The sequence below is a fragment of the Argopecten irradians genome, chromosome 7 (assembly GCF_041381155.1).
Source record: "Argopecten irradians isolate NY chromosome 7, Ai_NY, whole genome shotgun sequence".
In the NCBI taxonomy this organism is placed as follows: domain Eukaryota; kingdom Metazoa; phylum Mollusca; class Bivalvia; order Pectinida; family Pectinidae; genus Argopecten; species Argopecten irradians.
The window spans coordinates 45652787-45679442 of record NC_091140.1 but is presented as its reverse complement, the minus strand read 5'-3'; the positions used below and the strand labels follow the sequence as shown (position 1 = coordinate 45679442).

The window sequence follows — 26656 nt, the reverse complement described above, 5'->3', positions numbered from 1 at the left end:
GTTATATATGTTGTATCAAGAACGGGTACAGTCAGGGATGTAAGTTATATATGTTGTATGTGACGGGTACAGTCAGGGATGTAAGTTATATATGTTGTATGTGACGGGTACAGTCAGGAATGTAAGTATGTTGTATGTGACGGGTACAGTCAGGGATTTAAGTTATATACGTTCTTATTAGAGCATTTCAAATTAATATAAATGATCTATCATCAAAACACAAACACTTGTGTGGGAGGAAGCCTCTATGGTGATCTTCAGCAGCATTTAATAGCGATTTGCTACAATGAAATCGACACGGACGAGAACAAAGGGATGATTGTTTTTGTATCCTGTCGAATGGTCCAGTTGAGATGAGTTCGACCTAGCTTCTCTGGGAAAGTAGGTATGCCGTCCAATACACACACGTTCAAACACTGAACTATGTTCAGATGACATCAATGGAATGTGGCGAAAATATTCTGGAAAATGACAATAGTGCAAGACCTCTTTTAATATATGGGTGAGTTCAGGAGTTGGAGAGGGACGGGGTATTGAGACTTCTGCGCATGACAGGCTAGCAGCTGGTTGGCATTGTATAGGCTCCGAATATTTTTACAAAGTTTGATGTAATTCTGACACTTTACTGAACTCATTTTGACCAAATAACGGATAGAAGCTATGTGTTATGTTGAAACCTGTGTGAAAGCCATGAGGAAATGGGAGGAAGAAGAAGGAAACGAAGCAAAAATTCTGGTGTGACCCCACCCAGTAAGTCACGAGTCGGAACACACGTGAGTACGAACGATACAGGTACGCAGCACGTGAACATTTCTGATACAGGTATACAAACCGGAATGCAGACATCACAAATATTATCGAATGCCCACTGCTCACTATTCGGTTCACCAAATGGAAGTTTACCCATTTCGCATAGTTTTGACCCAAACTCGCCAGTTATATATCATGTACCTGTGCAACCAGGTACACAGGTAAGTGCACGTGAACCAGCGCGTGCATTCCATCATAGCACTCCGAATAGGACGAGTGAGACGGGGACCGCAACAACAGGACTCAATACACCGCCTCCTGCACAATATGTTAATCCTGTCCCAATCCCGTACCACGTACCCTACTCCACACCGGCCCCGCAAATGGCCAGCATGGAACCGCCTCCCCCGCCTCCGCCTCCACCGCCCTCGCCTCCTCCTACGCCTTCGATGTTTCTTATCAATGATCTACATACTAGACTCTCACAACTAGACCAAATTCTCCCCAAACTGGACATTCTAGATCAGATAAATGAAAAAATAAATACGTTTGAAAACTCAAGGATTTATGTGAGTCTCATATACGTCCTTGGAAAACTGTATAAGAAATATCCAAAATGATTTGGGTGATGTTAGGGAAATGGCGGAGAGAAACAAGGCTACAAACGATAAACAGGAAGATCACCACTGCAACCTGGAATTCCGTGTAAGTGAGTTAGAGAAAAAAAAATGAAATGTTACTTCAAGAAAACCACGAACTATCTGAAAACTTCCTGAGACTGCAGACACAGTCCATGAAGTACAATTTGCTATTCTCAGGAATCCCTGATACTTATGACCAGGCTGAAAACGCTGAAGATACGGTGAAGGACTTTCTCCGCGATTCCTTACAAATCGAGCGCGCGGATGAGATAGCATTTGACAATGTTCACCGACTCCGACAGAGGAGCGACCGCAAACCTCGCAGCATCATTGCTAAATTTTCAAAGTACAGTGACTTAGAAAAAGTACTCCAGGCGGCGCCTACTAAACTACGGGATAAACCGGAGATCAGCATACAAAAACAATTTCCCCAAGAAATCGCGCGAAGGCGCGGCGCGCTATACCCAGTGATGAGGGAACAGAAACGCCGTGGTAACCGGGCTGTGCTTAATTACGATACTTTGTATGTTAACGGAGAGCCATACCGCGACGCACCCCCGAGATATCCTGCAACCGAACGACCACCTCCCGGAAACAACGGCCGTCACTAGGGACGCGACACAAGGGGTCATGTGACCAAGGACTTAAAATTTACCTACCTCAATGTATGTGGTATCAAATCAAAACTGTTATCACCTGAATTTGTAGATGTTATCAAATCAAATGACGTCTCTATTTTTGTAGAAACTAAAACAGATGACTATGACGTCCTAGATTTACCCCAGGGATTCAGTTATATAGCGAATAAGCGTAAGTCAGGTGGTATAATATTGATCTATAAGAACGAGTATAAGTCATCATTAGTGTTTCATAAAACTCCTTCAGAGTTTGTTCAATGGGTAGAAATAAATACCTCTAAAAACTCGCATAATCTACTGATAGGCTGTGTTTATGTACCGCCAGAAACGTCAAAATACACTTCGAATGAAGCGTTTGATGATATCGAAAATGAAATGACCAATCTGGTTAAGAATGAACAAAAAATAATGATTATTGGTGACCTAAATGCTAGAACACAATGCCATAATGATTTTGTTGTTCCAGACGGTCAGCTGGTAGAACTTTCTAATGCAGTTGAAAGCAATGATTTGAGAAATTATTTTTACGATTATGAATCATTAATTCGGGCTGGAGTCCCATTACTAAGAGTTAGCCAAGATCAAGCTAGACCAAATACATTTGGAATCAAACTTCTAGAATTTTGTAAAAATAACAATCTTTACATAGCGAATGGTAGGGCCGGTAAGGACATTAACATTGGTAGAAATACGTGTAAAGATGTAAGTCTGATAGATTATTTAATCGTCTCCTCAGATATATTTCCTATATTAACTGATTTCGAAATTCTGGATTTTGACCCACTTATATCTGATGCGCATTGTAGAATATTGTATAGTATTCAATACACAGAGGCCATATTTGAAAATGAAAAAAATACTTCAACCTCAGAGAAAATAAGAAAATGGGTAAAAGAAAAACAAACTGATTTTGTTAACACTCTACAATCTGAACAAGACGGTATCATAATGGAAATAAATGAGAAAATAACAAGACTTCAGCAGTCAACAACACCAGTATTAAAAACTGATATAAATGATATAGTAAATATGATTACGGACATGTTTAAAAAGGCAGCTAAAAATGTTTTTGGTACACAAGAAAACAGAATTAATAGAAGAAAATCTACACTAAATTGTGACAAACCTTGGTTTACACGCGACTGCTCACGTAAAAGAAAAGAATTTCATGAAGCGAAAAAACGTTATAATATTCTGAAAAGTAGTGCAAACCGGAAAACAGTAGTGAAAAAGAGCAGGGAATATAGGAATCTCTTGAAGACAAATTACAAGAAATTCCAAGAAAATATCGAAACTGAAATTAGAAGAACATCAGTTAATCAACCAAAAGTAGTTTGGGATATGTTGAATAGACTTGATAAGAAGCATCATGAACTTAATGTTGATTTACCTATCGAAGACCTCTATACATATTTCAGCAATCTAAATTCAACCCAAGATAATGACACAGAAGAATTTGAAATTCCTATTTTTACAGATAACACATATGACAATATACTGAATAATAAAATTTCTTTCAAAGAAATTGTGGACACAATTAAAAAATTAAATAATAATAAAGCATGTGGCATTGATAATATATATAATGAATACATTAAGAGTACTGTAAATGAAATGTTACCTGTTTATAACAAACTTTTTAATATTGTTCTCGACACCGGTATTATTCCGGAAAGCTGGAGTACGGGGATTATTAAGCCTATCTTTAAAAATAAAGGTGATCCCAAAGATCTAGATAATTACAGGGCAATTACACTAGTTTCGAAAGATTTCAAAGATTTCAAAGATTTCAAAGATTTTATTATAGTCTCCCAGACACATTAAAATGTGTTACATGGATTATAAAATTACAAGTTACATTTTCAACTGCACGTGGCAGGATGGACAATATATATCATTACCAATTACTAAAATATGGACAATTAATTTGGAAATTAACAATACTTATACCGTACTACTATCATAGCTTTTATTCACATCTACAAAAATACCATCATTTTTCTAATGAATAGAGACACCTTCTTCAATAATTGGATATTACAAATACCTATAAGGCCACCCATCTTATGAAGACTGGGATTACTATAATAATACTGTGGGATATATTTAATACGTATATTTTTTATTTCTTCGTGTTTACATACAAAAAGATAGTGAAATTCATCCCCGATATTTTCATTGCATAAATGGCATATTCTTTCACGTTTCTCAACATTACGCCATCTTCCAGTCTCAATTGGAATTTTTAAATTTGATGTACGGAATTTAGTTATGTATACTCTATTCATTTCCGATAATTTTATAAGATAATTTTCAAATCCAAATTCTTTTTTATATATTAGATAAGTTTGCCCTCTTGAGGAATTTTCCACATCTGAGAACCATTTTTGTATAAACTGATCTTGAAGGCGCTGTTTCATAAAACTTTTATAAAAACTGTTAATCATTTGTATTTCATTGAGGAAGACATTTGACTGACCAGATTCATCAAAAATATTTTTAATGAAAGATATCCATTTAAATGTGTATATTCCTTCGAAATGTAACTTCGAGATTAGTTTATAAAGTATACTACTTAATTTATTTTCATTTTGTATAAGTCTATTCCAAAAACACAGCATTCTCAGTTTGATATTTATTTCGAGTGGGAATCTTCCCAGTTCCCCATACACCATAAAATCTGGAGTGCTACTTCTGACTTTAAGTATTCGTTTGCAGAATTTCAGGTGTGTTTGCTCGACTGACTTTAAATTCCCATACCCCCAAACTTCGGAACCATATAGCAGTATTGGTTCAACTAACGAATCAAATAATTTTAGTTGTAGATCTATTGGAATAGCTTGGTTACGCACCTTTTTTATATATAGCGAATATTGATTTTTGGGCTTGGTCAACCAATCTGTTAACAGCGTTGGAAAAATTACCATTATATTTAAAAGTGATGCCTAAATATGTAAAAAGTATCTGTTGTTTCCAAGACATGACCGTTAAGCACGAAATTATACACCTGTTTAGTTTTCCTCTTGCTGAAAACTAACACTTTAGTTTTGTTAATATTTACCTGAAGTTTCCATGTATCGCAATATTGTTGAAAAATATCTAGTGCGTTTTGCATACCTTCTGGTGTTTCGGAAAGTATCACAGTATCATCTGCATAAAGTAATATGAATATTTTCAAAAATATACTTAATTTATCAGACATTTTCTGTTCGATAGTCTCAAGGGAGCTAACTCCTGCAACCTCCATATATTGTTCTAAATCGTTTAGGAATATTGAGAAAAGAAATGGGGATAGATAATAAGGTACTGTATTGGTAGCTTTAGGCACGGGAAAACAATCAGATATTTGACCATTGTATTGTACACAAGATTTTATATTATCATACATATTATAAATTACTTTAAAACATTTTCCCTTTATTTTGCTTTTCCTAATCTTTTTCCATAAACCTACACGCCACACAGTATCAAATGCTTTTCGAAAATCAACAAAAGTGCAATACAGCTTTTTATTATTAGCGAGATATAGAGATATCAGAGATTGCAAAATAAAAACATTATCCATCGTGGAGTGATTCTTTCTAAATCCTGCCTGATTTTTTGAAATGAGGTTTCTTTGAATAGAGTATTTATTCAACCTTGTGTTTATGATAGAAGTAAACAATTTCCCAAGACAACTTATAAGGGTTATTGCTCTATAATTATCCGGATCTTGCTCACTTCCTTTATTTTTGTACATGGGTTTTATAATACCAATAGTCCAACTCTCAGGTATCGTGTCTTGGAAAGGTTTTTACGCCTGTTATCAATGCTAGGTTGTATAAACTATCGGATGAAATTGATCTCATCAGTCACGCACAGGCGGGCTTCCGAAAAGGTCATTCAACCGTAGACAATATATTTATTTTACATGTACTTATATCGTTGTACTTGTCTTCAGGTAAAAAAATTACTGTGCTTTTATTGATTTCAAAAAGGCCTTTGACTCGGTTTGGCGTGTTGGCCTGTGGCAAAAGTTAATCAAGAGTAATATAACTGGCAAAATATTTAATGTTTTATATGCTATGTATTCGAACACAAAATCTTGTGTACAAAATGGAAATGAAAAATCAGAGATGTTCACATCCAATATCGGTCTAAAACAAGGGGAAAATTGCTCACCTTTTTTATTTGCCCTGTATCTGAATGATTTAGAAACTTATTTTGCTGATAAAAATGTTGATTGTCCAAACAAAATCCATGAGTTATGTCGAGAGAACCTTAACATGTATGTTCGACTTTTTCTAATTTTATATGCTGACGACACCGTTTTGATGTCTGAATCAGCTGATGGTTTGCAAGCAATGTTAGATATGTTTCAAGATTATTGTCAAATGTGGAAACTTGTGTTGAACACTACAAAAACTAAAGTGATGATTTTTTCGAAAAGAAAAACAAAAACGGCAATTAACTTTTCCATTTTTGATAATAGATTGGATATAGTAGAAACTTTTTCGTATCTAGGAGTAATTTTCAATTATAATGGAAGTTTTAACATTGCTAAGAAACATTTATGTGATCAGGCTAAAAAGGCACTTTTCGCCTTGTATCGTAAAATAAGGAATCTGCACCTACCAATAGATATACAATTAAAAATTGTTTGATTCATCGATTAAGCCAATGCTATTCTAGTGAGTGAAATATGGGGTTTCGAGAACATAAATATGTTGGAAAAAATCCACCTACAATATTGCAAAAGAATTCTTGGTGTGAAGAAAAATTCTACAAATTTCATGATATACGGAGAAACTGGCAGATTCCCTATTTCAATCGATATTAAGTTAAGTTTACTTAGGTTTTGGTTTTCTCTCATCTCAAATGAAACGAAATTGTCTAGCTCTATGTATAAATTAATGTATGCCCTCCATGTAACAGGGAAAACTGAATTCAAATGGCTTAAGTGCGTTAAAGAAATTCTAGATATTTCTGGTTTAAGTTTTGTTTGGATATATCAAAAAAGCTGTTTACCTGATATTAAGTATCTGAAAACAACTACTACCCAGAAATTAAGGGATCAGTTCATCCAGTCGTGGTTCCAAGATATTGAAAACTCTTCGAGAGGTTCTTATTACTCTATATTTAAAAACCATTTTGGACTTGAAAATTATTTAATACGATTGAATGAAAAAGACAGAAAAACAATGTGCAAATTCAGAACTTCAAATATTAAATTTCCGGTTGAAACCGGAAGATGGATAGGAGTTCAACGTAACAATAGAATATGTCATTTATGAAATACCGGTATTGGTGATGAATTCCATTATTTGTTTTTATGTTCAGATTATAATGTTAAGTCAGCTACGTGGGGATTACATTCCTGCTTACTACACAAAACATCCTAATCACATTAAAATGAAAGGCATGTTCTCCATTTTTCATAAAAAAATGTACGCAAATTTATGCTTATTTGTTCAGAAATTATGCAATTTGTTATAGTATTAATTACAGCTCAAAATTATCTAAAATATATGTATTGTTCTAATGTATTAATATATATACACATATGAATAAGTCAATTATTACTATAATCAATACATGTATATTAATATCTCCTATGTTACCAATTTTAAAGGTGAAACAATTTGTTGGAAAAAATGTTATGACACACTGAATTTTGTTTGTAAAAGTTTGAATCTTTATACAAATAATGCATCTAATTTTGCCTGTCATGCTTTAAAATTGAATTATATATGTATGACCTCTTGTTATACACAATAGTGTATCTGAGTGTAATAAAAGAATTGAATTGAATTGAGACCGAAGATCCTACTTACAAACACCAGTACAAGGAAAAGATACAATTACCCTTTCCACCCGACCGATTACGTATTTAAAGTTATTTGTCGTAATTGGGCGGAAATTGACGTTTTATTTTCCTCAGTAATATATTGAAAACCATCTGATTTGATTAATTAAGCCGCTAAAATCATTCAAATAAACAAACAAACATGTATGTTACCTTATATGCACTGTAAAATTCTTGTTTGTATGCCTTTTGTCTTTACCTAGAAACATACATGCAGAAATCAATTTATCATTACTAATAACAATATTATTAAAAATGTAAAATGTATTTGTAGACCACAACCTGGCTTCATGGTCTAACCGTACGCACATATTTTACTGTATTGTAGATAAAAATATAATGACTTTTAGCAGCACTGCCAAAAATTATTTTCAGCTCTTAGCTCTAATTGTAAAATCAAAAAAATATACGTTGTACGTATTGTAATTCTCAAAATGTTGGTAATATGTGATAGCGAATAAAATATTGAATGTTCTTATTGCTTCGTGAGTATGAAAATTACGGCACACATGACTTTAACCCCGCTTCCCCCACACGTGTTCATGTACCCATAATAAATACTTAAATGTTTTATAGCACGGGTACAGTCAGAAATCTTTTTTTTTATATGACTGCGAGTTTTCCCGTTTTCTGATTGATCTAGACGATCGGTCAGGTCTTTAAAAAATGCAATGTCAACCTGCAACCGATGAAAACCGGAGATAGCCATTGCAAATCCGGTAACCTGTGATCAAAAGACACTGGAAATTCCACGTCTATTGCATTTTTGACCAATTAAAATAGAGCATCGACAATCATAGGGAAATAGACGCCATCATGGAAAAATATTAAACACATTTTATGTAGCTGTACGTTATATTGTGAAGAAATATAGCAAAAGTACTAAAAGTTTATTAATATTAGTCGTTGTGCTGTCCATGTTTCAAAGTTTTGTTTCAAACAGCAAATCTTCTATTATAGGCATCATTTCATATAACAAAACAATTATTGACTTCGTGTAGGTTAATACAAGAAATTTTTAAACCTGCGATATTATTAAAAATGTGAAATGTATGGTCTGACCGTATGCACATATTTTACTGTATTGTAGATAAAAATATAATGACAAAAAGTCAATATTTCTATATCTTATATGCAGTCAGAGATGTAAGTTGAAATATATGTTTGATAGCATTGATACAGTCAGAGATATGATAATAAGTTATATATGTTTGATAACACGGGTACAGTCAGGGATGTAATTATATATAATATGGTTGATAGCACGGGTACAGTCAGGGATGTAAATTATATATTTTGTAAAACACAGGTACAGTCAGGGATATGATAATAAGTTATATATGTTTGATAACACGGGTACAGTCAGGGATGTAATTATATATAATATGGTTGATAGCACGGGTACAGTCAGGGATGTAAATTATATATTTTGTAAAACACAGGTACAGTCAGGGATGTAAGTTATTGATGTTGTATAGTACATCTCTAGACAAAGACTTAATTTAAATGTGTTGTATAGCATGAGTACAGTCAGGGATGTAAGTTTTTTTTTACATTATCTACAAAGTGCCGTTCGAATGCACCGAAACAGTCTAGTAATTGATATCCGGTACGACCGCAGACGTCCGGTACGAGCAGTGATACGGCTACAGTCACGGATGCGCCTGACAGCCCCTGCCCGAAAATAATGCGAAACTACGGCAAGCGTTTTTTTTTTCATTTACTGCGTACTGACACGTACTTCCGGTTTCACAATCGTCTGAAAAATAGGAAAGCAAGATGCCGAAAGACAACAGCCTGCGAGATAAATTGGAGGGAAACGAGTTGGATCTCAGTCTGAACAACTTAAGTGTTGTCCCAGTTAAAGAACTGGTTGGTATTTTATGGATATAAGTCATATTTTCTTGATTACAATTGTACTTTCACTTCCCCAGCGTCTAACATGAACACCGGCTAAAATTATGCAATCCACCTCATCAGTCTTGTAAGCCATGAATATGGTTATTTATTGGTATATAGGCAGCACAACATGACATAGCTCTAATCCTATCTGTCGATACGTCTTCTTTAAGATTACCCAATTTTCAACGTGAGTTTAAGAAAGAGAGAAATCTCTTTAAATCTGATCAAATTCGAATTGGGAAATAAATGCTTTTAAATTGTACTACTGTAGTAGATTATCACATGATTACATTTTATCTTGATTATCTACCAGGAAGTTATTATTAGTTTGATAACAAAAGTCAAACTAAAAATAATTTCACTAGGGCTGAAACGATTCATCGCGATACACATTGAATCGCGATATTTGTGTGTCGATACAATTTTACGATACAGCCTTGCCGTTTTGGTTCGATACGATGTAGTCTCTGCTGTGTTAAGACTCGCATATGAAGCGATAAATCTTAGCCATATCCAGATTATCAGACACTGCAATCAGATCAAAAAGTGGTGTAAACATTATCTGACCATCACCCCACCTGTTTTGATTAGCAGTATGGGCCTATTACGCCTGGCAAAGAGATCATGAGATGGTGTCGCTATTCACCAGTTAACATATGTCGGCCAGCTGAGGCTGATTTGGAAACAAGCTACTGACTTTACAATAAATGTTATAACTACAGCTGGTAGGCATCAGATTAAAAGCTAACACTTTTCACAATTTATTTAACGATTTACTCACGTTTTCAGTGTTTAATAGGTCTATACTCTCTGAAGATAATCATAAAGTTTGCAATTGTAATGGCTGCCATTTTGGCATTTGGTAATTATAATAAAAGAGTGGGATAGGTATGACAAATCTGGATTTAAGTAAAATTTTATTTATGATATAACAATGATAGCAATGACAATAAATTGTACAAGTATTAACAAATACATTTTTGCACAGAAATTTTATCTATAAAGATAATTTTTTTTTGTTCCTAAACTTAATTTCCTTAGTATTTTTGGCCTAGTTGTCATGAGAATAAGTCCATAATATAATGATATTTATTTACAATTTTGAACCATGTTCAATCAATTTAAATAAGTCTGTTGATGCTTTGAAAATATGTCAAGCTATACAAAGATATAAATTTTAGTTTTATTTTTTTGTTATAGTTTCATTGGCTACAGTGATTTATCTCTCTTTTATTCTTCTTCTTATTTTTTTATTTTTTTTTGTGTAATTTGAGTTATTGATTTTGTTGTTGTCATCAAATATAAAAAATACTCACCTTTTTAATTTGTCTCTTTTACGTATGGTTTATTAATACATTAGTTTTGCAGCTTAAAATCCAGACATAAAAAACTGTTGGAAATGCAAAATGACAGAAAACAAATGTATCGTATGGAAAATAATCCAATCGAAAGGGATATATCGTATCAGAGTACTGCTCTATCGTTGTAGCCCTAAATTACACAGTAAATGTTATTTTTGGCAAAAATTAGTCCTTCTGATTATATATGATTGACTTTTAAAATTGCTATTAAAAGTGCAAGGGTTAAATGAATGACTGAATAGAACTGTTACTTTGTAAGTTTAAGATGTTGAGATAATAATAATTAATTGATATTTCTGTATTCCAGGCAGCGTTACCGAAAGCAACACGACTAGACCTGTCATGTAATGCCATAACAAGCCTACCTGTAAGTTCCACTTTTTCTCGCTTACACAAACCTGGTAAATATGGCAGTTTTGAGAAACTAAAACAATGTGGGTAAAGCACAATTTACTGTCAATTAGTCTCACCACCTGGTAATTATGAAGTCATCTGTTGATGATTTTTGTGACGTCATAAACACAATCGCCAGAAGGTGTGACTAAATTAATCAACAGTAAATTGTACTTTACCAGTGTCATTTTCGAATCTCGAAACCCCTGTATTGTTCCACATCATATTTATGATTTTCTCTTTCTGTGGGAAAATTGAAATAATAGAGGTACATTATATATCTCCTCTCATTCTTATGAAATCAAAATATGTATTTATTGTTATATAACATTAATCACGTTAAGAGTTACTTATTTTGTCTATACTGTATTTCAAAAGTGAGTTACCAATATTTCTTTCATATTGTCATTTGGTAGATGAAAATCTGTTGTTTTGTATGTTGGTATGCATGAAACTATATAGCCAGTTGTTAAGGACTGTTCAGAGCAATTGATAACAGTATACGTGTATGTATTGTTAAAATAATTGATGAAAATTTTTGCAAGAAAATGTGTTTTTTCTCTCCAAAATTGATTAATTTAAACTTCACATGCTAACTACAATGTATACAGATGCATGGGATAACTTTTATGGAAAAGGACTGATATTGGCACATCCAATCCTGTGATTAAGATTATATATGTTTGTCAGTAAAATCTGGTTTAACTCTGACAATAGTCACTGGTAAGTCCAAAATAGGTAAAATAACCGAAACTTGGTAATTTAACTGGGAAATAGGTAAAAATTACCAATTTTCGGTTATTTTCCCAGTTGTACAGTTATTTTCCCAGTTGTAGAGTTAAATTACCAATGTCCAGTTAAATTCCCTATTTACCAGTTAAATTCCCTATTTTTCTCAAGCCTTGCCCGGAGGCTATATTCTTCACCGGGAGGTGTGAAGACTCCCGCTGTGAGACCATGCCTCGCTGGCACAGCAAATTTACCTGTGTCCGGTCGGCTAACTGGTCGGTCAACGTCCCAATATACTTACTGTGGGCATTTCTGGGCTAAGTCAAGAAGCCATTTCTTGTATTTTATTACGTTTGCGATGTGTGTTACTGTTTCAACAGTTTTAATAACGTAACCTGCAGTTCTCGTTTCAGATATCATAGGACCAGAGAAGATCGAAGAACTGTTGAAGAGATGAACATGATTAATTTTGAAACTATTTAAATTATACAACATACACTGTCTGTCTCTTGTTTATTTTTTACGAACAGCTGGTTGATCGTATAAATCCTTGCTAAAGTTTTTAATTCTATTTCAGAGAAACGAAACATCGTGATGCATGACTGTTATAGAGATGAACAGGATCGATTTTGAAATAAATCAAATTATTATCTCGCGAAGAAGTATTGTGTATTTTGAGGAAATAACAATAAAATGGCATTGTTTTGTTTTGTTTTTAAATTAGTCACCGTAACCAGAAACTGATTGTCCAAAACATCGGCGGTCCACCGTACTCCGTGCACATTTCAATGTCTAGAGATACTACACATGAATAGTTATTAGAAGTGTTTGAAAAGATTAGAATCTAGTCACTTTAAATCGTCACAATACGTATTTAGTATGTTTGACTTTGAGATCATTAACCAATTAATCGGATAGCAGATACGTTGGCTTGCAATAATCGCATTGTGAGTAAACTCACTACGATACCAGACCCAAGCCATGGCTAGAAATATATAACAATACGATTGAAAATATCACTAACCTTGCAGAACCTTTCAGATTATTAATTATGTAGTAATTAATTGTAGCACCAGAGAAGATCGGAGAAACTACCAAATTAACATTGTGATGCATAACTGTTGAAGAGATGAACATGATTAATTTTGAAACTATTAAATTATAATACACTGTCTGTCTCTTGTTTATTTTTTTACGAACAGCTGGTTGATCGTATAAATCCTTGCTAAAGATTTTTAGTTCTATTTCAGATATCGTAGGACCAGTGGAGAAGAAAACTATTATGATAGTAATTCAATATTTATCTTATATTTACAAATTACAATGTCTAACATAAACCTTTGCCGACAAGATTCAGACTGGCCATGCATATAGGCACTTACGGTGACCAGCATCATATGCTTCACAGTGTTAAAAGATTACACAAATATGTTTTAAATTACCTCCTGTATAGACCCTTCTGAAGCACCAGCGATTACAAAAGGTAACATCCATGATTTGAGTAAGTAATAGTATGTACGTCCGAATTTGTCAAACAGCAATGATTTATCTAACACAAATGTGCCACCCCACGTGCTAGCCTTGGACCATACCAAATATCTTTAGGGTGCAAAGGTATATATTTCCTGCCAACAGTGTTCAACTCTCAAATAAATGTCCCTTCCTAAAAAAGAAATGGCGTCTCTCATATTATTATAAGGCCGCTTGTCATTGAAGTTGGGTACGCGTGTCCCGAAACGATCACGTGGCGGCACGTAAAACTCTTCAATTCCTGAAGTTGGGTAGCTGCCAAGACTCGGTGAGAGAAGTGATGACAGGGGCGGAGTCAATCAGATACCAATCAAGGTACACTTCGTAATTTGATTGGATACAATATACACTGAAATCGGAATGATCGGGACGCTGATTATATACCAAATATAACGATGACATAAGTTTCTCGTATTATTTGTACAAAGTTTATATCAAAAATCCTAAATATCAAATCTGAAAATATTTGGACATTCATATGTATAAATTAATTATATTAGTTATATGCAGTTACAACTCGACTCAAATATAAGTAGAACTACTAAAAGTTACAAATTGTGTGTTCTCAGTAGTTCTTATTAACTGCCATATTGAACATATGAAGATATTGAACAGCAATTTGTTATCCAGACGATTAAATTTTTTGAGTGGTTAAAATTAAGGGTCCTGATGAAAAAGATAAAAGACACTCTGAGAGACAGAAGACAGCTGTGAGCGCCAGGTATACAGGTATAGAAATTAACGCAGCACGACATTGGCTATTCGGAAGTTTTCTGATTTTGATACTCGAAATCTACTATTTGGATTAGACATAGACATCTTTAGTCTCATTTGTTTTCGTCTGACACTTGCATTATTTATATTTTAAGTACGCTAAATCACAGTAGATACTGATAAATAAGCAATGGTATGGTTAATGTGTGCATTAAATCCCACGATCGATTTCAGACATAATGCAATAAATAGATGCATTAAGATATATGCAAAAAAAAAATCTGTTTAGAAACATACTTATTGTATGGGCAGGTTTCGTGAAAAAGTCAGAACTTTGTTAAGTGGGTTTGACCAATCCCGAGTTGGGTTTTAGGTAACATAATCAAGAACATTTATACGTCCTTGATATAAAAGTCATGTATATGTGGTTCCAAACATGGCGGATATACAACGTACATGGATTATTATGTACATTTTATTGTGTATAATTATGCAGTAACCGCGCAGAGATGTTCATTTATCAACGAGAGGTACATCAATATATGTTTGGTATAAATCCTTATTACATAGTGTATTCCAAACTCATATTTGTGATTGGGGATAATATTAAACATGTATCGGATATGTACACAGGTATTTGTGCCTTCAAAATATTAGATGGCAGACACCGAAAATCGCCGACACCAACCGAGTAGAGTCGACATTCAGGGGTCCCGAATCGGGTCAATAGGTTGGGGCTGTGTTCTGAGAAAAGTTGCATTATCATCTTTAATTCTAAATTTTATCCAATGGCGCATTTTCAAGCTTGATATACCAAACCATTCCGTGTACACTTGAATAAAAGTTCATGTTTCATGTAGAATATTAATTTCAACACAAGACGATACATACATCATGAGAATATATTACCAAACATGTAGCGAGTTGTCTTAATTTCAAAAGTGTGTATAACCAGAGACAGATAATTTATGATATCTACGTATCTGTTATATTATGTCTACGTCTTTGGAATAACTCGCGGGAAAAATCACAACCATTGTAAACTAAATCACCACCTGTGCTAACTAAGGAAAGTACATGGCCGCGGGCAAAGCGTTACGAAAACAATGGGGGGGGGGGGGGGGGGGGGGGGTCGCACCTCTTGATAGCAGGGAAAGCCCACCTGTAGTGTTTTGATTGACAGCCACCGGTACGCTAATCAGTAATTGATCCGTGTCACTGCAACTCACAGGTAAGTGCCTGAGCATACGTACGTGTACAAATATTACTCCCCAGAATACATCTTCTTTAGTTTATCACCATCCGTCGTGTAGATTTAGTGTTGAAGTCAGCTTGCAAAGCGGTGCCGGGCCGTCACACGTACAAGTTTTTTTTTTTGTTTCACACCAGAAATATATATGTAAATATGTTTCTGTTCACACATAGAAAGCCATGTTGTGAAAAGGTTAGGAATAGATAATTGATTTTATTGTGTCATGTTTCTGTAATTCATGATAAAGTTGTTCACAACAATATTTAATATAACGAAATGTGAACCACCTTGCCAGACCACGGCCCCGCTCGTGCATGGCATAGATAACCTCAGGCCACAGCCCATAGCTGGGAAAATAAAAATATTGATACCTAATTACGAACACATTTCTCAATAAGTACTTGTAACAGATTTATATTTCGTTCTTTACCATGTATATCTTGTTTTAAATTAATGCTATTAATGTTACACGTACATATACAGATCTGCATGCCTATCTCCAAAGTGAAATCGTTCAGTTTTCATGTTGTAGAATTTAATATTTTTTAATTTTTAATCGCTTTTATTCCACGGGCTGTTATTTGAAGTGTCAAATTTAAGTGATGTTATATAGACTACATTTAGATTTATGAATACAGATCGTAGTACACCCCACCAAAGTTTGTTTAAAAATATGATAAAAAGTGATTATAAACTGACTCATTTGTACTGTTGTATGTCACAAACTAAATTCCAAAATTTCTGAAGAAAAAAAATCTTGTCTGGCTAAAAATATCAACCGGTAATATTTTGTAGAGATGTTAAAGACTGGAAATTTTAGCGTTATAACTTGAAACGAACAGGCAATTTTAATAGACATGCATTTAATCATTATCCAATGTAACCCACGAAAGCTTCATGGATCTTTTACTTGTAAATTTTTAAGGGAGAGAGTGTATGTGTGTGCCTGTCGGCCAACTGTGATCATGAGTGACTGGTTAGCTTAACCCGATCCACATATCATCAACAATGAGTCTGAATCGACTTAATAAAAAAGATTTCATTCTTGACATTGAATAAACATTGACTTGAATAAAGAACTATTATTTAAATAATATAAGAAATCTTCATATTTCTTGTAATATTGCATATGAAACTCTGAAAGCAAATCTAGCTATGCTCCTTAAATAGGAACCGCCATATCCCGGCTGCAGGCCGTGTGCAAAAAAAAGTCAAAACATGCGGGATTTATTAGATGCCTTAACTGACCTATATCAATAATGAGTGTTTTGCAATTAATTACTACATAATTAACAATCTAAAAGGTTCTGCAAGGTTAGTGATATTTTCAATCGTATTGTTATATATTTCTAGCCATGGCTTGGGTCTGGTATCGTAGTGAGTTTACTCACAATGCGATTATTGCAAGCAAACGTATCTGCTATCCGATTAATTGGTTAATGATTTCAAAGTCAAACATACTAAATACGTATTGTGACGATTTAAAGTGACTAGATTCTAATCTTTTCAAACACTTCTAATAACTATTCATGTGTAGTATCTCTAGACATTGAAATGTGCACGGAGTTCGGTAGACCGCCGATGTTTTGGACAATCAGTTTCTGGTTACGGTGACTAATTTAAAAACAAAACAAAACAATGTCATTTTATTGTAATTTCCTCAAAATACACAATACTTCTTCGCGAGATAATAATTTGATTTATTTCAAAATCGATCCTGTTCATCTCTATAACAGTCATGCATCACGATGTTTCGTTTCTCTGAAATAGAATTAAAAACTTTAGCAAGGATTTATACGATCAACCAGCTGTTCGTAAAAAAATAAACAAGAGACAGACAGTGTATGTTGTATAATTTAAATAGTTTCAAAATTAATCATGTTCATCTCTTCAACAGTTCTTCGATCTTCTCTGGTCCCACGATATCTGAAACGAGAACTGCAGGTTACGTTATTAAAAACTGTTGAAACAGTAACACACATCACAAACGTAATAAAATACAAGAAATGGCTTCTAGATAGTAGCCCAGAAATGCCCACAGTAAGTATATTGGGACGTTGACCGACCAGTTAGCCGACCGGACACAGGTAAATTTGCTGTGCCAGCGAGGCATGGTCTCACAGCGGGAGTCTTCACACCTCCCGGTGAAGAATATAGCCTCCGGGCAAGGCTTGAGAAAAATAGGGAATTTAACTGGTAAATAGGGAATTTAACTGGACATTGGTAATTTAACTCTACAACTGGGAAAATAACTGTGCAACTGGGAAAATAACCGAAAATTGGTAATTTTTACCTATTTCCCAGTTAAATTACCAAGTTTCGGTTATTTTACCTATTTTGGACTTACCAGTGTAAACTTTCTGTTTTATAGGATCCTTTCTGCAGCCTCGCACATCTTGTGAAGATTGACTTGAGTAAGAACCAGCTCCAGGAACTCCCACATCAATTCGGTCAACTTCAGAATCTTCAGCATCTAGACCTTCTTGGAAACCAGCTCTCGGTCCTCCCCATTAGCTTCTTCCAGCTACGTAAACTAAAATGGCTGGATCTGAAGGACAATCCAATGAAAGAGGATCTGAAGAAAGTAGCTGGCGACTGTCTCGACGAAGCCCAATGTAAAAAGTGTGCCCAAAGGGTAAGTTTACTGTTTAATGCTTATAACAAAGTGATTTCTTTGGTCCACAGTGATTCATTATAACTGTGTTTTACAATATCATCAACAAAGTACAATTTCAATAGGAAATTCAAATGAAACCTTTGGATCAACAATTGTATTTTACAATATACAATATACACATGTATAGATTGCTTTGAAATCCACCGAAAACACATTTAAACTTTTCCGATTTACTGACTGGAGCTGGGAAACATTTGATAGACATGCTAGAAATATGTAAAATACTGTATAGGCTGCTGATTTCGCTGGTCAAAATGTTCATGATTTGATCTAATTTGATAAATCAAGATTTTAGCTGTTGTAAATATTTAGCCCACCATCATCAGATGGTGGGCTATTCAAATCGCTTTTTGTCCGTGGTCCGTGGTCCATCTGTCAGTCCGTCCGTTGTCCGTTAACAATTCTTGTTATCGCTATTTCTCAGAAAGTGCTGAAGGGATCTGTCTCATATTTCATATGTAGGTTCCCCTAGGGGCCTAGTTGTGCATATTGCATTTTGGGACCAATCGGTCAACAAGATGGCCGTCAGGCAGCCATCTTGGATTTTGATAATTAAAGTTTGTTATCGCTATTTCTCAGAAAGTACTGAAGGGATCTGTCTCAAATTTCATATGTAGGTTCCCCTAGGGCCCTAGTTGTGCATATTGCATTTTGGGACCAATCGGTCAACAAGATGGCCGCCAGGCAGCCATCTTGGATTTTGATAGTTAAAGTTTGTTATCACTTTTTCTCAAAAAGTACTGAAGGGATCTGTCTCATATTTCATGTGTAGGTTCCCCTAGGGCCCTCGTTGTGCATATTGCATTTTGGAACCAATCGGTCAACAAGATGGTCGCCAGGCAGCCATCTTGGATTTTGATAATTAAAGTTTGTTATCGCTATTTCACAGAAAGCACTGAAGGATCTTTCTCAAATTTCATATGTAGGTCCCCCTAGGGCCCTAGTTGTGCATATTGCATTTTGGGACCAATCGGTCAACAAGATGGCCGCCAAGCAGCCATCTTGGATTTTGATAGTTAAAGTTTGTTATCACTATTTCTCAAAAAGTATTGAAGGGATCTGTCTCAAATTTCATATGTATGTTCTTCTGGGGCCTTGTTGTGCATATTGCGTTTTGGGGCCACTCGGTCATCAAGATGGCCGCCAGACAGCCATCTTGGATTTTAATAGTCTATGTTTGTTATCATAATTTCTCAGAAAGTACTGAAGGGATCTGTCTCAAATTTCATATGTATGTTCTCCTAGGGCCCTTGTTGTGCATATTGCGTTTTGGGGCCACTCGGTCAACCAGATGGCCGCCAGGCAGCCATCTTGGATTTTAATAGTTTTAGTAAATGTTATCATAATTTTTCAGAAAGTACTGAAGGGATCTGTCTCAAATTTCATATGTATGTTCTCCTAGGGCCCTTGATGTGCATATTGCGTTTTGGGGCCACTCGGTCAACAAGATGGCTGCCAGGCAGCCATCTTGGATTTTAATAGTTTTAGTAAATGTTATCATAATTTTTCAGAAAGTACTGAAGGGATCTGTCTCAAATTTCATATGTATGTTCTCCTAGGGCCCTTGTTGTGCATATTGTGTTTTGGGACCAATCGGTCAACAAGATGGCCGCCAGGCAGCCATCTTGGATTTTCATAGTTAAAGATTGTTATCGCTATTTCTCAGAAAGTATTGAATGGATCATTCTCAAATTTCATAAGTAGGTTTCCCTAGGGCCCTAGTTATGCATATATCAATTTGGGACCGATTGATCAACAAAATGGCCGCCAAGGAGCCATCTTGGATTTTGATAGTTGAAGTTTGTTACTGCTATTTCTCAGAAAGTACTGAAGCAATCTGTCTCAAATTTTATATGTAGTAATTTTGAAAAAGTTTGAAAGCAGAGAAAAGATCCCTCTTTCCATTGTCAGACATAGATCATTTCTTTGGTGGGCGCCACGATCCCTCTGGGATCTCTTGTTGTGATATGGCTTTAAGGGTCTGTTTGATTCAACCTTTTCTTAATATTTTGCAGATTGATTTTTAGGTCATCTGACCAGAAGGGTCAGGATGACCTATTTTTATCATGCACCGTCCGTTGTCGTGCGCCGTGTGCCGTGCGTAAACTTTTCATTCAAACAACTTCTTCTCAATAACCAGAAGGCCCAGGGTACTCATATTTGGCCTGTAGGTTGCTAGGATGGAGGGCTACCAAGTTTGTTCAAATGAATGACTTTGACCTTCATTCAAGGTCAAAGGGGTCAAAAAGGCTAAAATCTTTAATCCTCTTCTTCTCAAGAACCAGAAGGCCCAGGGTACTGATATTTGGCCTGTAGGATGTTGGGATGAAGGGCTACCAAGTTTGTTCAAATAAATGACCTTGACATTACTTCAAGGTCACATGGGTCAAATAGACAAAAATCATTTAAACAACTTCTTCTGAATAACTGAGAGGCCTTGAGACCTGATATTAGGCCTGTGGCATGCTGGGATGAAGGGCTACCAAGTTGCTGGGATGCATTTGTCGTATTGTACTAATAATCAGATGACCGTTAAGGTCCATGGGCCTCTTGTTTGTGATTACATCAATGTTCCGCAAACTTACAAAAATATCATCCTTGCGAAAATCAACAGCTGTACAGTATTATATTGTCAAAAATAATGAAAAGAAAAACAACCCCAAAACAATCCAATATCATTCTAACTGTTCGAATACTGTTAAAACTGTATTAACTAATACTGCTTCTTATCCAGGTGTTGGACTACATGAAAGGTATCAACTCTGCAGTGGAAAGAGAGAAACAGCGGAAACTTACCATCCAACGCGGTAGGTTCATCCTTTAGCAATTCTTGACAATTGTGGTTTTCCTCCTGGTACTCCGGCTTTCCTTCACCTCCTAGATGACCATCAGTGTTAAATCTATCAAACCAAAGAAATTGCTCTGCTAACTTGTGTATTCAGTAGTTGATTCTGGTGTTGTTTTCAGTTTAAAATACCATATAAATTATAAGCGTCCACTTCATGGGTAATGCCTGATCATGATGCTTTCAATTCATAATTTGCACGACTTGCAATTTTAACAAGTTATTAGCATAATGACTGAATTCTTTTATTTTGAAATATCAGAACGTGAAGCTGCTGAGAAGGCTTTAGAGGAAGAAGAAATGCAGTTAAAACGTGAACGACGTAAACAAGCTAAGTTGGAACGTCAGCGAATACAGCAGTTAGAACAGCAACAGAATCACCAACAACCGCAAAACACATTTGAGGATGAGGAAGAAGAAGGTGAGAATGTTTAATGAGTCAACATATTTCATTGATGCCGCTTCTTACAGTAACGTTGACTGCAAACCAACTTTAATTCCTGTGCAATTTACTTTTGCAAATTTCAAGATTGAGATCGAAATTGATTAAGTAGCGGTGAAAGAATGTTCGAATTATTTAACCAGAGGTTTACCGTATTCGATTTGATAAGGATTATGATTTGAATTTGGTATTAACATTTCAAAAGTCATTTGTCCATATCTGGAAGAAAAATGTTCTGAATTTTAATGTTTTCAGTTGAGGAAGTTGAAGCTAATGGGACACATCAAAAGGCACAGACCCGTCAGAAAGGTAGAGTTATTTCCCTTTGTATTCATTATTTTTGAAATATATTTTACACAATAAGTATCATGCAATGTTTAGATAACCAGAAGAGGTTTATTTTTATAATGCCATTTATTGTGACTAACATTTTAATTGTTATTCCTTTTTTTTCAAAAAATAAATTGCTGATATGATCAGCAGCCGCTTATTCTTAGATACTTTTTCCAGTAGACACATGAGAGTAGATTTTTGACTCCCAAAAAATCACATTTGAGTCTTAGGTTTGAAGCGCATGTCTATTTCTCATAGGTTTTGACTCTTCAGATTTTGACTTTTTAATCAGCTAAAAGCCAAGGGTGAACTTGATGTCCTGTATATCTATATTTTTTTTGGTGTCCAAGAAAGATCCCAAGATATTATTTCAAAATGATGACAGATAAAGTTCGATGGTTTCATGTGAATTGTCAGTAGCCACAAGGTATAGCGTCTAGTAACAAAGCAAAAATAAAAAACATTAATCTAAGTCATGTTTTCAATATTACAGGTGGTGGATGTTGTTCCTGGATAATGTGGATGGCAATATTGTCTCTTGTCATTGCTTTATTTATTGGAGCCTTCAATGTTTACCAAAAGGAAATAGAAGCTAACCCTGTGTATAGCCAACATGTGAAGCCTGTTTGGGACAAATATGGAAGCCCACATTGGAACACATATATCATACCGCCTTGGAAAATGTATGGAGACCCAACATGGCAAAAAGTAAAATCATTTTGTGTGGAAAAAATCAAACAGGTGCAGGAATTTATTAATGAAAAATTATCGTCAGAGGAGAAAACAAATAAGAAATCAAAAGCGAAGAAATCTAAAGACAAAAATAAAAGCTGATGATTCTAGATGTTGGCAAAAGATTGTGTAAATTTGTCATAAAATGCTGAATTAAAGCATACCACTAAGGGTAATGGGTCCTTTTAGGGCATTCTGGTATATCCGAGTTACTTCCTTCGTTTCACTCCATCATTATTAAAGGGAAGTAACTCTGATATATCAGATTTTCCTGATTAGGTGAATGTTCCTGAATCCAGGCCATGATATCCTGTCTAATGGCCACTGATAATGGTTATGGAGTCCGGAGGAAGGTGTAATTTCCTTCCATATAAAAGAAATAAAACTTAAATTAAAGACAAATTAAATTAAGTTTTCATCGTAAAATTAAGTTATGCACTTCGAGTAATTCCAACTGAACATAATTTCGTGCATATTGCCCATGGGCTATCTGCAATTGTGACCCATTTTGCAAATAAAATCATTTCTTAATAATAGACTCGTGTGTAATTATATACACATTAGATTTATTGTTCTTGAGTCTATATTTACGTATAATGCCCATAGCAATTAATTAAAATGCACCAGTGTAGGTTGTCTTATGGGTAATACACAGAAAGTTACGGTATTTTTTTGTCAGAAATATATAAAAACAGAATTTTTGTTTGTTTGATTCAATAAACGTCCTTTTAATAGCTATGGTCATATTTTTTTGTCAGAAAATGTATATAAACAAAGTATTGATAACTGTCAGTAATACTTTGTAAAGTCCTTTTTATTTTTCATGTCCAAAGTTTTACTGTTGTGTTTTGTGTTATTAGGACTATAAAATGATTACTTGATAGTACATGTACTTTCATGATGACAGCCAGATATCGGGTGATGTCAATGTTGGTATTGTTATTTTTTCAGCTACAAAAATGTACTTGCACAAACTTATATAATTAGTGCAATAACTATCTTGCATTATGCCTTTCACCATCAAAATACCAATATCATCTCTTAAATTTTATGTAGTGAGTACAAATTTACAATGCTCTAGACCAACAGTAAATACTAACGGCCTTGTTCAGAACTACCTAATGCATTTTGTCAGTTCCTGGTAAACATATGTACTACTATTTACAATATAATGTACATGTCAATATTTCATAGAAATTTCCTTAATTTCCTTGCCATATTTCCCTTCTTAGATTTTCCACCACAGATTTTTTGATTTTGATGTCTACGTCAGATAGTTCCTTGAGAACCCCAGTATCCAATTCAGGCTGTAAAATGGAAGGAGTCCTGAATGATAAGCATTTTTGTCTTCATTATAATGAAAATAAGTAAACAACTGTGGTATAAGCTTAGATTTCCTGTCTGCTCTGCATTCAAGAAGAACCTAGTATTAAGAAATACCATGTAATTGGACAATACTCTGGGGCATTAAGTGCAGTTTTTCTCTCTGCTTCATAGTTGACATATTTATGCATTCTTTTTTATTTGCAGAAAGAAAAAAATATCTTTACATATCTGTATATTCTTGCTTTTGAATATTTTTTGTGAAATGGATGTTACCCAATTGAATTTCTAACAACTTATTTTATACAAAACTACTTCTATCTATATTGATATCATCAAAAATAGTTCCCGATCTCATTAAAAATAAATAGAAAAATCATCAGAATGTTTAATTAGAACTAAAAGTGCAAAGGTATATCAATTAAATATCTTTATCAATTAATATTGGTAATAATTGTTGTTTTAAAAACAAATGAGAAAGTGCCTGTTGTATTTTGTTTCTTAGTTTCACAGTTTTATATTTTTGTGATAGATAATGCGATTCATACCATTCTGATAATTTCCTGATTTCTTTTGGATTGCATTTTTCCTTTGAACAGATTAAACATTTGAAATAAAAACCTAAGACAGTTTTTTCTCTCAATGTTTTTTTTTCTAACTGGAACGCCACAAGTGAGACTCTGAGATTCTGAATGATACAATGTTCTTATGACATACAAAACGTCAATTTACGTTATTTAATTATATATAATAGCTTGTACATTTAGTTGCTCGGTAGAGAGAAATCAGGTCTTAATTCAATACCTAAATGTGCCTGATGAGTAAGTTACTGTAATCATGGATAATTTCGTGAGTGTCTAATTTCGCGATAGATTATTATACTCCTGTTAACTTTTTGCAAGGATTTTTAAGTGAGAAGGATTTGTCACTAGGGGTTTTGGATAAATAGGTCGCAAGAGCGTTTGTGTTTATGCACTGACCGTGACGTTGGGCGACAACTGATTTCCCTTTGATATCCGCCGGCGTATATCCTTTAATGTAGCTTGCGGGTGCGAGGGTTACCGTCTTACTTTCTGAAGAAGGCTCATGAGCTGTCGTATCTCAAAGAAAAATTTAAGACAATTCTTCTAAATTTTCCGTCCTTTAAGTCAGCACTAATTATAAATGTTGTGAAATTTAATAAACTTTACAACGGTGTTTCTTTTGAAGCGATAAGATAAGTATTTGTTGAGAAAAATGTTTTTTTCTATTCCTGGTTCATAGACGCTCCTGTGGTGTTTAGTAGTGTAAAGAAACTGTGACGAATCCTTCTCGCTTATAAATCCTTGCTTTTGCAACATACATGCTACTTCATACATGCACGAAACATTGCGTGCGGGATTTTTTTTCGCGCTAAAACGTCGATTTCTGCGTTTGCAGCATTCGAATTCTAAGAAAAATATTTTAGATTTATTGACACAGCCAACTTTTATAAAGGTGACTTATTTATTTTACACCTAGGACATGTATGTTTTTGGAAAAGAAAAAATCTGAACTAACGTACTAATTTAGTGTCAGAGAGTATTTAAGAAGCACAGGAGACATACACTGTAAGCGTTTGTTTTTTAACGTTAGGATCTTTGTGTTTTATTTTGAATTTCACTAAATAGAAGTTTATTTCAAGTGAGGAAAGTCTAAAAGAAAAATATAAATGGTCATGATACCATCGGTGTAGCTAGTTTTGAAACTTGAATTCTAATGTAAATTTGCTTGTGTATCTAGTCTTTTGGGATGATCATGACAATGTATAAAGGTCATCAAACAAGAAAATAATAAAGACTGGGAAAATCTGTCATCAAATGTTTTATTTTTTTTACAAATGGATCCATTTTTCTGCATGATAATCAAATGCACTAAGTCATTTCTTTTTTTTATTGGAGCAAGTTTAAAAAATATTCTCTTTTGTCAAGGTCTTTTGATCGTAATCCGAAATAGCTTAAAAGTAGTGTGGAGTCTTCAGAATAAAATGTTTCCTTTCGGGGCAGTGTGAAGGTTATTTCGCAACTCTTCTTTTAGATAAGATTTAATCATATGTTGTCCAACACATTCTTTCTTCATTTATATAGAAGTGGCTTCTATGTTCCTGAGACGGTCATGCTTTCTGGTGAATTCATGTTGCTTCTATGTTCTTAGGACGGTCATGCTTTCTGGTAAATTCATGTTGCTTCTATGTTCCTGAGACGGTCATGCTTTCTGGTGAAAGCGTGTTGCTTCTATGTTCCTAGGACGGCCATGCTTTCTGGTGAAAGCGTGTTGCTTCTATGTTCCTAGGACGGCCATGCTTTAAGCGTGCTGGTGAAAGCGTGTTGCTTCTATGTTCCTAGAACGGCCATGCTTTCTGGTGAAAGTGTGTTGCTTCTATGTTCCTAGGACGGCCATGCTTTCTGGTGAATTCATGTTGCTTCTATGTTCTTAGGATGGTCATGCTTTCTGGTGAAAGCGTGTTGCTTCTATGTTCCTAGGACAGTCATGCTTTCTGGTGAAAGCGTGTTGCTTCTATGTTCTTAGGA

At 34.7% G+C, this 26656-nt stretch overlaps 1 protein-coding gene across 2 annotated transcripts; it reads left to right on the top strand.

The window, feature by feature from the left end:
• The first annotated feature begins 549 nt into the window (after nucleotides 1–549).
• LOC138326691 (leucine-rich repeat-containing protein 59-like) lies at nucleotides 550–25940 on the top strand. 2 transcript variants are annotated; one of them, XM_069272694.1, is made up of 7 exons: nucleotides 550–773; nucleotides 11445–11504; nucleotides 18127–18390; nucleotides 21167–21239; nucleotides 21540–21698; nucleotides 21975–22028; nucleotides 22546–25940. In XM_069272694.1, the coding sequence occupies exons 1-7, from the start codon at nucleotides 699–701 to the stop codon at nucleotides 22884–22886; spliced, it is 1026 nt and encodes a 341-aa protein (XP_069128795.1). In that variant the 5' UTR covers nucleotides 550–698; the 3' UTR covers nucleotides 22887–25940. The 2 variants fall into 2 exon arrangements, with proteins under 2 accessions (XP_069128795.1, XP_069128794.1); XM_069272693.1 differs by lacking the exon at nucleotides 550–773 and adding an exon at nucleotides 9571–9746.
• Nucleotides 25941–26656: the final 716 nt, after the last annotated feature.

Bases quoted from the DNA above. Each gene is read 5' to 3' on its own strand.
- LOC138326691 (XM_069272693.1), top strand. From the start codon at position 9,654: ATGCCGAAAGACAACAGCCTGCGAGATAAATTGGAGGGAAACGAGTTG. The intron at 11,505-18,126 runs GTAAGTTCCACT...TCTGTTTTATAG, and splicing joins ATGCCATAACAAGCCTACCT to GATCCTTTCTGCAGCCTCGC. The intron at 22,029-22,545 runs GTAGAGTTATTT...TCAATATTACAG, and splicing joins GGCACAGACCCGTCAGAAAG to GTGGTGGATGTTGTTCCTGG.